The following is a 16,152-nucleotide window of genomic DNA, read 5'->3' as shown; positions in this document are numbered from 1 at the left end:
CAAGGATGTTGCCTGAATTGAGGAGCATGACTTATGAGAATGAGTCGAATGAACTCGGCCTTTTCTCCTTGGAACGACGGAGGATGGGAGTTGACTTGATAGAGGTGCACAAGATAATGAGAGGCATTGATCGTGTGGATAGTCAGAGGCATTGATCGTGTGGATAGTCAGAGGCATTTCCCCAGGGCTGAAATGGCTAGCACGAGAGGACATAGAAAGTGGTGAATGTGTGCAATGGTCTGCCGGCGGCGGTGGTACAGGCGGAAGGATAGGGTATTTTAAGAGACTCCTGGATGACTTCATGGAGCTTAGAAGAATAGAAGGCTGTGGGTAAAGGCTAAGTAGTTCTAAGGTAGGAACATGTTCGGTGCAGCTTTGTGGGACGAAGAAGCTGTATTGTGCTGCATTCTTTCTGTTTCTATGGTGACAGAGTAGACTGAAACGCATGAGCATATAGATATTAAGAAAAAGGATGTGCTGGAGTTCTGAAAAACATTATCCTAGATACGTCACCTGGAATGGACAGGATGTACATTGCAATGACCTTTGCGGCATTAGTAGGGCAGGGTGAAGTACCGGAGGATTTGAGGTTTGCAAATGCTCTTGCCTTCTTCAAGGAAGGGAAAAGAGATAAACCAGGAAATTATAGACCAATGAGTCAACTTTAATGGTGGACGTTGTTGGAGAAGTTCCTGACAGACAGGAAAGAGGACAATTCAGAGAGACATAATCTGATTGGGGATATTCTGTGTGGCTTTGTGATGGACAGCTGGTGCCGGACGAGCATGATTGAATTATTTGGGGATGTAACAAAACAGTGCGGAAGTTAGAGCAATCAAATGCAGTGTATATCGATTTCAGTTGGTGATTATTGATTGTCCGCAGGGATCTGTTCTGGGACCCCTCCTCTTTGTGTTTTTATAAATGACCTGTATCTTTCAATAATTTTCTCACTATTTATGTCAGGCTCACCGGTCTAAAATTTTCCGGTTTATTTTTAGAGCCTTTCTCAAACAGCAGAACAAAATAAACTATTTTCCAATAATGCGGTACTTCACCTGTCGCTAAGGATCATTCACATACATCTGCGAGGGCCCTTGCAATTTCTGTATTTGCCGACCTCAATGTCCAAGGGACACATTGTCATCAGCAGTAGATATGCACACCCAAATTTGCCACCAGACAGCAAACATCTCCACCGGTGTATTCTGCATTTAGTCCATGACTTCGTAGCTGTGGTACCTCGCTTCTATACACACAGTGGCCTTCTCCCAAGCGTACCATCTGTTTTGGCTCCACGCATAGATTACCATTCTGATGCTCCAGAGGATCAATTTTGTCCCTTGCAATCCTTCTGCTCTTAATATATCTGCAGAAGCCATTTGGACACTTCTCCAACTTTTCTGTGCGGGCAACTTCATGTGATCTTTTAACATTCCTGATTTATTTAACTGTTCTCTTCTAGCTTCTATAATCCATACCTTCCTCACTTCTACCTACCTATACCTGCTCTGCACTTCGTTCTGCTACTTAAGTAGAGCTTAAATAACCCCTGAAGGTCAATTTTCATTAAACTTATTATCTTTACTTCTTATTCTGACAGGCACATCCAAGGTGCTTACTCTCAGAATTTCAGGATAAAGCCTTCCCATTATCCAAGTACACATTTGCCAAAAAACAGCCTGTCTCAATTCACGCTTGCCAGTTCCTTTCTAATACCATGAGAATTGGCCTTCCTTCGATTTAGAATCTCAACTGACCTATCTTTTTCCTCATTTACGTTGAAACTAATGTAATTATAAACACTAGATTCAAAGTGTTAACCGACATAAACTTTTGCCACCTGCCCTGTATCATTCCCTAATAGCAGATCATGTACTCACTGTTTTTGGGACTTCTATGTACTTATTAAGGAAACTTCCCTAAGCACATTTGACAAACTCGATACCACATAGTCCTGTCAGAGTATGGGAATACAAGTCAATAGGTGGAAAGTGAAAAAGCACCTGCTATAACAACCTTTTTGTTTCTTTCTGTCGATAGATCTGTTCATAGAAATCCCGCAGAATATTAGGTGTTCTATAATATAGCCCTATTAACAGGATTAGATATTCCTCATTCCTCAGTTCTACCCTTAAAGCTTCGCGAGACAGGTTCCCCGTTCCACAATGATTGAACACTGACGCGATATTTTCTCTGAACTTCCTTCCTCCTTTAATCCCTTCCATTTTATCGTGTCTAAAACGAAGGAACATCGTAATATTGAACTGCCAATCCTGACCTGCCTGCAACCAAGTCTTACTAATGTTGAAAATATCATGATTCCAAGTATTGATCGATGCTTGAGCCATCTTCCTTTCCTACAATACTCTCGATTTGCAATGTACGCAGATCAGTACATTTGTTTCACCATGCTCAAACCTTTGATCCCCGACCTTTTCTGAAATTTCAACAACGTCTCGCCCTACACCCTCTTCACGTTTGTACTGCCGTTCTGACCCGTTTCCCAGCAACATTAGTTTAAACCTTCATCGTGTGTCAGCAGAGAACAGTCGTGCTAGCATTTCAATCCCCCTCCAATTCAGGTGAAAAACATGTGCTCGGTACAGGTCCCACTTTCCTTAGAAGAGAGACTAATAATCCAAAATTCTGACAGACTTTCATCGTGCACCAACTGCTCAGCCACTTATTAGACTGTATGAACTTGCTAATTCTGGCCTCACCAGCAGCTGGCATGGGCAGGAATCCTCAGATCACAACCCTGCAAGTCCTGTGCTTTAACTGAGTACCTTAGTCCCTGAACTCACTGAGCAGAAAACCGTCTCTCTTCCTACTTATTTTATAAGCCACGACATCTCGATGTTCACTTGCCCACGTAGGAATGTTGTCGAATCGTTCCGAAATGTCCCAGACCTTGGCACCTGAGGGGGGAGCATACCAACCGGAAAACTCGTCCTCGTACACAGAACCTCCTTTCTGATCCATCAACTAACAAATCACCACAGTTCACCTATTTCCCTCTGTTCCATTCAGAACCATAGAACCAAACTCAGTCCAGATCCCTGACCACCGTGACTTTCCTCTATTAGATCATTCCCACAACGGTGTTCAAAGTGGTACACTTACAGTGGCGGTGGTGGCTACATTAGTACTCTCGACAGGTTATTCAGCTCCATTCTCCTACATGACTGTTACCCAGTCTCCTATCTACTGTACTGGAGGCATAACTACTTCTCTATATGTCGAACCTATAACCTTCTCAGCCTCCCAAATGATCCAAAGTACATCCTGTTCCAGCTCCAGCTCCTTAATGCGGAGTGTTAAATGTTTAAGGGCGACTTAAGCAGGACATAAGGGGAGGGCTTTCAATATTTAGCTTGTGGCAAAAGTGTCGAACAAGAGGCATCGCAAATGGTGGATGCGTTTTGATCCGGGTTGGTGCGGGGCCGATGTCAACATTTAACAGAACATGTGGAAGTAAATGGATGGACGGATTATGGAGTGATATGGGCCGATTGCATGTCGATTAAGAGTCGGCAGAGACTAGAATCTGAGATGATGGGTGGCGGGTGAAAGAATTGTTTAAGGAGAACATCGGGAAAATGTCTTCAGACAGAGAGACATGCTTTATTGATCCCGAGGGAAATTGGGTTGTGTTACAGTCGCACCAACCAAGAATAGTGCAGATGTATAGCAATACAAAGGCATAAATAATTAAATAACAGGTAAAATATTCCAAATGGAATTCAGTCCAGGACGGGCTTATTGGCTCAGGGTGTCTGACACTCCGAGGGAGGAGTTGTAAAGTTTGATAGCCACAGACAGGAATGACTTCCTATGACGCTCAGTGTTGCATCTTGGTGGAATGAGTCTCTGGCTGAACGTACTCCTGTGCCTAACAAGTACATTATGAAGTGGATGGGAGTCATTCTCCAAGATGGCATGCGACTTGAACAACATCCTCTTTTCAGACATCATCGTCAGATAGTCCAGTTACACCCCCACAACATCACTGGCCTTTCGAATGAGTTGGTTGATTCTTTTTGTGTCTGCTGCTCTCAGCCTGCTGCCCCAGCACACAACAATAAACATGATAGCACTGGCCACCACAGACTCGCACAGAGGGTGGTGAGAGTTTGGACCAAGTTGCCAGCAAAAGTGGTGGATGCAGATTCAATTTTAACGTTTGATAGAAATGTAAATATTTACATGAATGGAAGAGGTCCGTGTGCAGGTCAATGTGACCAGGCAGAGGATTTGATGGCGAATTCGTCTGGATCTGTGCTGCAATGTTTTCTGACTCCATGACTGCATATAGATTAATCAAGTTCTGTATCTATGAATGTTGATTATCACAGATATCGGACTAACTGGGAATAGGGTGGCTTTTAAGACAAATTCATATTGGCAAAGACGATGTTAATTTCTCACTACAAAATGAATTGCGAAATAATGAAGTGGAGATGGGCGGTATTCAAAACTGAAATTTTTCAAACACCGTGGGACTTGCATAGTTTATTTTTCTCATTGAGAGATCCATTTTATTCTGCCATCAGAGGAACAGATTGCACTTCATTCTGAATAATGTAAAAGCTAATATATTTCGAATGCTTCTGCTCACGATAATTTCATACCCTTTCAGACAATGAAATACGTTCGCAATATATGAATCACGGATCCACCAATTGATAAGCAAATAGGGGATGCATACTGATAGGGAATGAATTAAACATATATTCTTGTACAGTGCAAGATGAGCGCATTCAAAAAATCATCAATATTCCCAATTAAAATTCAAGATGCCGGTAATTTAGAAGAATGCAAAATAAATAAAACGGATATAATATTATAATACAAGTACACTTTGCCAACAAATTTACTCACAGCCTTAGATTCGCATCGTTATGATATTGCATTTTATTCTTTACCAGCACTGCACTTTCCCGGCAGATTTTGAATATTGTTCATTTTCATTGCAGTACATTGTTCTACCTCATTGCACACTTTTAATAAGTGATCCTTATAAAGAGTATGATAGACAGGTTTTTCAGTGCCTTTTGGTACATGAAAAAATTATGAACCATTGTCAGTAAACTACTGTCAATGCTTCTTCACGATTTAGAACACACCTTTCCCATTAAATGCTTCTTTGTATTTCTCTCCGGCTTCAGCAATATAATGTAACATTTTGGTGCAAAGATACAGAAAAGTAAGCCGAAACTGGAAGCTAAAATTGCGAAAACTTCCACGGCCACAGTGAATTTCCCGGGAGAACTGACATAAGCTGGAATGAAAGATATCCAAACAGCGCAGAAAATTAGCATGCTAAATGTGATATATTTCGCCTCGTTGAAATTGTCCGGCAAATTTCGTGCCAGAAAGGCAACGGCAAAGCAAACCAATGACAGGCAGCCAATGTAACCCAGGACGCAGTAAAATGCAACATCTGATCCCACATCACATTCCAGAAGGATTACTTCTTTCGAATAGGCCATATTTTTGACAGGGAAGGGTGGTGATTTGATGAGCCAGACGGTACATATTAGGCATTGTAACAGTGTAAGAAGAAACACAGTCAGGCGTTGTTGTCGGGAACCAAACCTCTTGGCCACATTATTGCTGGGTAGTTTTGCCTGAAATGCCATCACCACAACAACAGTCTTGCCGAAAACACAGGAGACACAAAGGACAAAAGTAACACCAAACATAGTGTGGCGTAGCATACAGGACCATGCAGTCGGCTCACCAATGAATGCGATTGAACACAGGAAGCAAAGGCTCAGTGCGAGGAGAAGAAGGAAGCTGAGCTCCGAATTGTTGGCCTTCACGATCGGAGTGTCTTTGTGAAGCACGAAAATGCCACCTACCGTGGCAGTGATGCAACTTCCGATCAGCGCCAAGGTCGTCAGAACGATCCCCATCACTTCCGCAAAGGAAAGAAAGTCAAGCTGCTTCTGTATGCATTTGTCTTGCCGGTCATTGGACCAGGAATCTTTGGGGCACCTCATGCATTCAATTGAATCTTGAAGGAGGGAAGTGAAATGTGATTTAAAAAGTGGACTGCAGATTTTTGAAAACACGTAGGCAATGAAAATATTTCTTCTCCATACCTGTTGTGTTACTGATCGCCCCTTCCGCGCAAGGAATGCAATCAAAGCAACAAATCGGCTGTCCCTTACGAGCTGCCTTTCTTGTTCCAGGGGAACAGCTGTTCGAACAAACGGCCCGGGGGACCTCGGAGAAAAGAGTGGTGTTATATTACTGCATTTTCTTTTTGAAAGAACTTTCACCGAGATGGAATCAAAAGCGAGATGGCATTGGGCTTGAGAGGGGAAAGATTTAAAGGACTGATTCGAGCGACAACTTCTTCACACACAACACACACAACATATTGGGTACATGTATCCAGCTTCTGGAAGAACTGGTTGAGGCAGGTGCAATAACAATTTGTAGAAGGTACTTGGACAATTATATGCAGGAGAAAGGATCAGGGGAATGTCGATCAAATGGGGGAATAGGCGGCAATATTTTGTTGGTATCTAGGTCTGCACCGAGGGATTGGAACAAAAGGCCTGTGGCGCTGTTGTCTAAATCCAGCACTCTGATGTTCTATGCGATGGGTGAACATACATGCATGGTGTAGTTAGGATAAATTATTATTGTGAAATTTCCGCCAGTATTTCGCGGTAATATAAACGCGTTTTTGATCATAATTACCGGCGACGAAAGCATATGGCTGGTAACAGCAATTTCTAAAATTGGAGTGAAAGAGAGACGTATGTATAGAAGATGGGTGGATAGATAGACAGACTGCCTAAGAACAAATTTGGATGTTTAAATATAGGATATTTAAATATTGGATGTTTAAATATCATATTGTTTTTGGTACTTGTTCTTGTGTAGAATTGTTCGTAATTTGGTCGTTAGTAACTGGGGACAGTGTGTAATTATTTTGTTAAATTTCTTCACCAACCACGTTGCTATATTACAGAAAGAAAGTTGGCATTGATGCTTCAAATTCAATTTCTGAACACTGCGGACAGATTTCCATGCATTACCTCTCTACGACCACCAATCCAAAAAATAGAACCTTCATTTATCATGATTTGCTGGCCTGATGGTGCGGAACGGTCATAATGTCCAACGATCAAAACAGCGGCATTCCCCTTGCTGTTCACCTGCCAGTTGACAATATCATACGTAGCCAACGAGTCTCCATTTTCGTCGAAATTTACCCTTTCCCCGACGCGAGTTGTGAAATTTAGCGATTGCATGTAATGCAAAACCTTTCAGAGGAAGACACAGACGATACAACCTGACATCTGACAATCAACGTATTGTATGAGCATAGAAATTTAACTGGACTGCATTAGAATAATTAGGTCAGTTCCACGTACCTGCCATGGCTCAAAACTTGAAATGCTTGCACAAGACTGATTCCCAAATGGACCTTCACCACTCTTACACGAAAACATATTGTGAAGTGCATGGGCTATAGCATAGGTCGCTTCATAAACTTTGTTGGTCACCCTCAGTTGAGAAACCTCTGTATAGGTGTTAGACACAGTCTTTAGGCTCTCCGTTCCTGCACATTGATGAGGCTGTGCTGTAGGCGTTGTGCTACCTGTGATATTCTCGAACCTTTTCAGGCTACAGCCGAAAGTCTTTTCCCATAATTCTTCAATTAACACATTACCAGGATACGCAGATGGATGAAGGCTGGTTAAGAAGTCCTTGAACCCCGGGATATTCACGTTACGTATTGCGATTCCAATAGCACCCGTAACGAACTTCTTGTTCTCCTCTGGAGAAAGAAGCGAAGTGGCGATCCAAGCTTCACTCCCTACCCACTGGATGCCAGAAATATTTTGTCGAACAACTTCTTTCAATAGCATGGTCATATCGCCTTGAGCGAGAAAAGCCACCACGACTTTTGTAGATGCCGTTTGTATAGTGCGGGTAACATGAAGTAACCTTTCTCTCGAATATGTCCTGCGAAAAGACTCGGAGAAAGCAATGCAAACGCCAAACTCCTGAACCGCTTCAGAGAAGGCCTGCATTCCAAAGTTGCCATAATCGTTGTCGCTCCATACGGTTCCAATCCAAGTCCATCCAAACCGCCTGACAAGTTGCGCCAAGGCTTTAGCCTGGTAGTAATCGCTTGGAATCGTTCGAAAGAAGGACGAGAATCGTCGCCTATCGCTGAGACAGGCACATGTAGCGAAATAGCTAACCTGGTTAGAATCCATTATGCAGACAGTGAAACAGAGAAATTAGTTAGTCTCGACAGTATGAACTCCGAGAAAAGACCAATATCTATAGAGTGCTGCAATAAGCCAATTGCATATAGATATAGGTTCATCAATAGCATGGACATACACATTTCGGACCAGCTCTCCTATGCCATCCAATATACCCACTGACTTCGTTCCATTTACCTATATTTGCCCTCTAAAACCCTAAGCCTTTTTGGTCTAGATATCTCGCCAGGACCCTGCTAAATGTTTTAATTTGCCTGGCTCAGATATTTCCTCTGGCTGCTCGTTCCTTATACTCGCTGTTTTCTGTCAGAAAAAAAGCTTCCCCTGAGCTTCCTTTTAAATCTTTCCCTTCTTGTCTGAAGCTGATCGTCTCGTGTTCTTGATTCTCACGCTCTATGGGGAATAACGAAACTCTGTATTGATGTTACCTCGATCTTTTGCAGGGGATGGGAGAGATGCTTTAATGTTAGGGAAGCAGAAGAGAGAATACAAGAAAAAATTTGGGAACAATGATCCAGAACCAGTTTTCTATTGGCACCGTTAACATTTTCTATTTTAATTTTAGATTTCTGATGTGGCTAAGAAGGATGGACTTTTAACCTTTGATCTGTAAAGCAGCCAAGAGCGAAAGTAGCCATGAATTTGATTAGCAGAGCAGTGCGCCACAGCCACGTGAACCATCCCTGCCCTCATGTCTCAGCTACATTTCGAGGCGCCCGTAATTCCGTCATTGCAATTACAAATATATCTCTGCTCCAGATGTACGGGCCTAGGTACCAAGTCCCCATAAACAGAAAGACATCACGCTAGGTCAATTAGCAGTGTGGATAGACGGATAAAAGTTGAACAGGAACTCGATAGCTTTCGCGGTTCCAACAGTGCGTGGTACAGGAAGGGTATATGTTTAACATCCATGAAAAAAACTATGAATAATTTATGTTGTTAATATGAATGGTGTTTATCTGGTGCTATCTACCCATGACACTGCAGCAAGTAAGATATTCTTTGCACCTGTACACATATTTCCGGGTGCAGATAGCCATTGCGCAGACAATAGGATATTTTAAGACACTCTTAGAGAGGTAGAGGGACCTTAGAAAAATAGAGGGCTATGTGGTAAGGAAATTCTGGGCAAATTCTAGTGTATGTGCTGTAGGTGTCTATGTTCTCTGTTCCATGTCCTAATAAAGAATAAGCGAGGCTCGAATCGTTCTAAATAAATTGTACTTCAATCGCTGCTGATTACTACAAGTGGTACTTCTGATTCCTTGCACCAAATCCATTGTTAAACTAAATGTGACAGCGCTCTGGCATGCAAGTAACTGTAGGTAGAAGTACTGCACACATTGGACTCTGGAGGCGCAACAAAGATGCCGGGCGATGTCAACAGATCAGACAGGATCTATTAAAGTGAATGGACTCTTGATCTCTTGAAACTCTTGATCTGGACTGGCAACACCAAGTCCCTTCTTCAAAACTGTCGTTTGATGGATCCACCGAAGATGTATGGTCTGCACGCGAAACCTGGTTTGTACATTGATCTCCAAGGATCCAGTCTCCAGCATCTCGTTTGTCAGGCTAGGTAGTGTGCTGCCTTGCAAGACAGTTGAATCCCGACATCTGATACTGTTGGTGTAGAGTATTCACGTTCTTCCCGTGGTTGCACTGCTATACTCTCCGTCCTAATCATATGCCGTAGGGGAAATATGCAAATATATTGCAATGGAAACATGAAAAACAAAGCTATTTCACAACCAGGAAATAAGAGCACTAGGTGTTGTAACTGGAGCCGCTTTCTAGTCGCTGGCAGTAAAAGAATCATCTTACCATGGGAACTTTGAACGGACCTATTGAAGTCGCAACCGCCAGGGATAGTGAAGACCCCGATTCCGCCACGATGGCAGGGACCAATGAGCGCGGGGTACAGGACTGCAACTGGAATGTTGGATCCAGTCCGTTGATCAGTTCGAAAGCCGCTTTCACTGAGAACGAAGGTAGATTACATGAATCATAAATCCTGTAGCCAAGTGTAATATTCGGAAGCAGAACAGGACTCCTGTTTATCTCTTCAATAGCAAATATCATCGCCTGAATGAAGCGGAATACCCGGAATTCAAAACTGTAGGACAGAGAGGCATGGTGAATTAATGAATTGAGAAACTCGATTATTATAGTTACATGTGCAGAGCGGGTGCATTCGAGGCATGGAATTAAGCGTAAAGCTGGGACACACTGTCGGTGATATTAAGAGTCAATTTTAATGCACTAAGTTTCGGCATAGAACCTGCCCGAGAGCCTTGGGTTCCATGCTTTAAATTTTTATTATATCTCATGTTCGAGTGGGAAGGAAATTTCTGGGGTCATTAATACCGAGGCTGGGAGAACAGATTAGATTACCAGTAGATTAAGTCCAATGCACACAAATCATTTATCTGCATTGCTCCCTTGATGTATAACATATCCAATTATTGGAAGTAAAAGATTGAAGAATACTCCATAACAACGTATAATAGCACATTCATTATGAACTAATAGAGAAAGAGTTAAGACTACAGTTCGAAGAACTTTTACCAAGAAAAGGAAAAAAAAACGAATTCATTTTAATTTCGCCCTTTTGAACATTTATATTATTACTTCAATTCTTAGCATTGCTGGGTTGGTATTATTTGTTTTCAGGACATAAATGCGCTTCGGGTGACTTCACCTCGATGTCCAAAGACAATGCTGATTTGGAACCTGAGGAACTCAGCAATTCATGCAGCATCTGTGGAAGACAATGGACAGTCGACGTTCGGGGTAGCACCTTTTAGATGACATATGTGACATTTGTGTTTCAGCAACTTAGGTTTGAAACGACAAGCATATTATCTTGTCATTTTGACGGGTTCAAAACTAGCTTGCTGAAACGAATTTCCGCAAGGCAAAAAGTAGTATCTTGTTCTGATAACGTCATCTAATTTTACGACAAAACCAAAGGGTTAATCAGACACCAAAACAGCAAATGTTTAGAAATCCAGTCAAAACCCTTTCAGCTGTGGTGATGGTGAACTGAAACCTTTCGTTTACAACCTGATAGCTTAGTGGAATTCATCTGCAAAAAAAAAAAGAGCAATCCGCAATGTTGGTTCAATATTGTTAAAGCAATTTGCATTGGGGATAGATCAATTTTATCACGTTAACTGTCAGAATGTGAGCTTGATTTGTCTAGTGATGCGAAGTTGCTTTGCAGAACCGTTGTTCACAGGCAGAATAGAATGTGCAAATGCTGGTAATTTTGAGCGAAACTGAACACACACGAACATAAACACCGAACGCTCAAGAGGTAACCCAGACATCAGGAAAGATCACAGCCCGAATTCTCAGCTGTTTATTTCCTTCTGTAGATGGGGCCACAACTGCTGAGATCCTCGAGCATTTTGTGTGTGTTGCTCAGGAAGTGTGTTTTTTCTAATTTCCTTTGAGAACGCAAGTGACTAATGAGAATGTAATTACGCGATTTATTAAAACACTCCCAGAATTCCAAAGAGGACATGAATTGTTACAATAAATTTTAAGGGCCACCTGTATCAGTTGTGGATATCCATTTCTGTATTCTTATCTTATCGTAACTGAAAATATAACATTTGCCAGTATTGATGGGATTTATGAGGAGCGTTAACTCCATGATAAGATTCTTGAATTCTGGGTGATAAGTTAATAAGCATCGGGCAGCTGACGCACACAGTGAAGTTAACTTTGATTCTATCACAGGCAATGTTATATCTGCAACAAATTTTGCGGTCTGCAACTAATAAATTCAATAACACAATCAGAAAATGCTGGAAACACTCAAAAGGTCAGACAATATCTGATGACGCAGAATCAAGGTTGAAATTAAAGACCTAACACCATTCACTGAAACAGGAAGGAAGGAATAAAAAATTCATTTTGTTTTAAATTACAGATAGTGACAAACACATTTCTCGCCACTCTGAACTGACCTTTCACATTTCACAATTCTCGGTGTGGTTTCAAATGAACGTTCCGAATTCTCTGTACGAGAGTGTAGAGCAAAGATTCCGCCGATGTCAATGTCTCCTTCCTTCGATAAACTAAACAAATCAAACATTTCTCGGCGTTTACATATTAGATTACCAGTTGTCAGTGCAACGGGTAACAATAACCTCCAAATCATCACACAGCACATACTTCTTCTCCTAATGCCTGTTGCTGACAAAGGACAACGCAATTTTATATTGTAGTTCATGCTTGGGCAAACAATGTTGGTTCTCCTGATTAAAGACATGATGGTCAGGAGGGAATAAATCGGCATTTTAATCTAATTTGAGACATAAACAGGGAAAGTCAATTCCCCGTGTCATGCATACAAGTAAAACAGGAATACAGCGAAGCTCCTCTTTAAGGAAGAGGAAAATAACTGAATCAGTTATAGCCAGTGTCTAATATTTACTGTGATCATACACATTTCATCTCCTATTCGATGGATGAAAACATTGTAACTTGAAAAGCAATGACCTGTGTTAATACAAGCAAATCATTTACCGAGCCATTCAGAAGTCCAGACATTGCAAAAAATAACATCTATTCCAATGAATTGCACTGGATAGCATTGAAACTGAATGGGATTGTGAACTGATTTACATTAATTATGTTTTTCCTCCTGGATTATACGAAATTATTTACAATATATAAAAGTTTTCAATGGAATAATCCGCCGTCATGCAAAACAAATTGCCCATTGTCTGCAACACATTATCGCCTCGATTTATAACTTTCCCTCCTCTGTCGCTATTTCCCCACTGCCCTCCTCCAAAATCTTAACAATAGTCCTGCCCTTCATCATCAAAGACACTCGTGGGCGAAGTGTGTCCTCACTTCAGTCCCTCCCATCCAGAAAACTTGTGTGAATCAAAAGCTTCGCAATGTGCCGAGTGCTAAATAGGAGACCTTCTGGACTGGCGATCTATGAAAATAAAAGAGGTCCAAGTTTGACCTTAGGAAAACCATCTCCCTGCAATGTGGGAAATCCTGACTAAACCTGAATCACACAAGGATTCTCAACTTTTGTGACAGTACTTGAATGTCATTAGCTCCCTCAAAGCAAAACGAAGCAACATAAATGACAACAATGTTTCACTTAATGTCTTTTATGCTGAACTTTAAGTGCCAGAACATGAAGGCACTTTCACGAAACCCAACAGCCCCAGATGACCTTATTATGGAACGAGAGGGACAGGTGACAGCAAAGCGTGTAGGTTAACATTCTCAGTCTCGTAAAATTGGAAGGCAAATGGCTGAAAGTGGCAGATATTACAGAGACAACCGTACAGTTTTGCACTTATTAAAGACTTGACCAGTGTCGGGCACATACAGAGAACGTTCGGGCAGAGCGTAGGAATGTAGATCAAAAATTCGTGAGAATTGGCTTCATAGGTAGATAGGTTTGCAAATAGAAGATTTAGTACATTGGCTTTCATAAATTAAACCACTGAATACAGAAATTGTATGAGACCTAATTTGGAGTACAGTGAGCTGTACAAATCGCCTACATCGATGCGAGTCCCAGGATTCTCAGAGAGGGTTTGTTCCTGGAATGGTGATGTCTGTGATTTCTGATCGACATTGAGATAACAGATACATGTTCGGAAATTGGAAATATATGGACATTGTGTACTCATAACGGATTAGTTTAGCTGGTCCTTTGATTACTAATTATTTTTCTGCACAACTTTGCGGGTTGAAGGAGCCGTATCCCATTCTATATTTGTCTATGCTCTGTGTATGAGAGGCAATCAGCAAATGTGTGACAGGGGAGTGCAAATAGCGCGGGAAGTTGTGAGTTGAAAATGGGTTTGACATAGGGCTGAAGCAGGTGGAATATGACAGACGAAGATGGTGGAACATGCAATCCTGTGAGGGAGGTGGAGAGGACAGATGTGAGCGGGGTGTGGATGTGGGGAAAGGGAATTAGTGGAGCTGAGTGTTTGGGTGATAGAGAGGTGGAGACAGTGGTAGAGGGGGAAAATACTGTAATGTAGGGGATTGCGTAAATCAGGAAGAGAGAGAAGGGACAATAGACAATAGACAGTAGGTGCAGTCGTAGGCCGTTCGGCCCTTTTAGCCAGCACCGCCATTCACTCTGATCATGGCTGATCATACACAATCAGTACCCCGATCCTTCCCTCTCCCCATATCCCTTGACCCCGCTATCTATAAAAGTTCTATCTAACTCTCTCTTGAAAGCATCCAGAGACCTGGCCTCCACTGCTTTCTGGGGCACAGCATTCCACATATCCACCACTCTCTAGGTGAAAAAGTTTTTCCGCATCTCTGTTCTAAATGCTCTACCCCTTATTCTTAAGCTGTGGCCTCTAGTTCTGGAGTCACCCATCAGTCGGCACATGCTTCCCACCTCCAGCGTGTCCAATCCCTTAATAATCTTATATGTTTCAATCAGATCCCCTCTCATGCTTCTAAATTTCAGTGTATACAAGCCCAATCGCTCCAATCTTTCAACATGTGACGGTCCAGCCATTCTGGGAATTAACATTGTGATCCTACGCTGTACTCCCTCAATAGCAAGAATGTCCTTCCTCAAAATTGGAGACCAAAACTGCACACAATACTCCAGTTGGGGCCTCACCAGGGCCCTGTACAGCTGCAGAAGGACTTATTTACTCCTATACACAATTCCTCTTGTTAAAAAGGCCAGCATGCCATTAGCTTTATTCGCTGCCTGTTGTCCCTGCATGCTTGCTTTCATTGACTGATGTGCAAGAACACCTAGTTCTCCTTGTACTTCCCCTTTTCCTAACTTGACTCCATTTAGATAGTAATCTGCCTTCCTGTTCTTGCTATCAAAATGGATAACATCACAATTATCCACATTAAACTGCATCTGCCATACATTTGCCCACTAATCCAAGCTGTCCAAGTCACCTTGCATTCTTATAACATCCTCCTGACATTTCACACTGCCACCCAGCATTGTGTTATCAGCAAATTTGCTAATGTTCCTTTTAATCCCTTCATCTAAATCAGTAATGTATATTGCAAACAGCTGCGGTCCCAGCACCGAACCTTGCGGTTCCCCACTGGTCACAGCCTGCCATTCCGAAACGGACCCGTCAATCGCTACTCTTTTTTTTCCTGTCAGCCAGCCAATTTTCAATCCATGTCAGTACTCTGCCGCCAATACAATAGGTCCTCATTTTGCCCACTAATCTCCTATGTGGGACTTTATCAAAAGCTTTCTGGAAGTCCAGGTACACTACATCCACTGTCTCTCCCTTGTCCATTTTCATAGTTACACCCTCAGAAAACTCCATAAGATTAATCAAGCATGATTTTCCCTTCATAAATCCATGCTGTCCCGGACTGATCCTTCTACTGATATCTAAATGTGTCGTAATTTCCTCTTTTATAATTGAATCCAGGATCTTTCCCACAACTGACGTCAGGCTAATCGGTCTCTCATTCCCCGTTTTCTCTCTCCCTCCTTACTTGAAAAGTGGGAGGTTGAAAAGTTGAAAAAAGACAGAGAGAGAGGCTGGACAACTTAATGTTAATATAATATATATGAAACATCAGCTTGTAATGAAATATAAGCGGATGTTTCCTGAATTTACCCTAATCTTGTCAGTGGAAGAGAACGAGCACAGACGTATTGGTATGGTAATCAGATTTTTGAAATGACGAGCAACCGGGACTTTCTAACGGCCATGGGGGACAGAGATACGGTACTTAGTGAAATGGTTTACCGAGTCGCACTGTTATACGACAGTCAAATATGTAGACAGATGTTACAATATTTGAGTTGATGTGGAAGGCAAGGAACATTGGTGGAAATAGATGAGTGACTCAAGTAGAGAGCAAACTGCTGAGAAGGTAG

The 16,152-nt window shown here is 42.0% G+C and overlaps 1 protein-coding gene across 1 annotated transcript; it reads right to left on the bottom strand.

The window, feature by feature from the left end:
• Positions 1 to 5,111: 5,111 nt before the first annotated feature.
• On the bottom strand, positions 5,112 to 10,361 carry LOC132404270 (extracellular calcium-sensing receptor-like). Its single transcript, XM_059988420.1, has 5 exons — positions 10,089 to 10,361; positions 7,398 to 8,234; positions 7,059 to 7,286; positions 6,111 to 6,234; positions 5,112 to 6,022 (listed from the first exon to the last, which is right to left on the bottom strand). Exons 1-5 carry the CDS (start codon positions 10,344 to 10,346, stop codon positions 5,112 to 5,114), a joined length of 2,358 nt encoding a protein of 785 aa, XP_059844403.1. The 5' UTR covers positions 10,347 to 10,361.
• Between the last annotated feature and the right edge of the window lie 5,791 nt (positions 10,362 to 16,152).

Source organism: Hypanus sabinus, chromosome 2 (genome assembly GCF_030144855.1).
Source record: "Hypanus sabinus isolate sHypSab1 chromosome 2, sHypSab1.hap1, whole genome shotgun sequence".
Lineage (NCBI taxonomy): Eukaryota > Metazoa > Chordata > Chondrichthyes > Myliobatiformes > Dasyatidae > Hypanus > Hypanus sabinus.
Note: the sequence above shows the minus strand (reverse complement) of the source record. Positions and strands in the feature narration are given on the sequence as shown.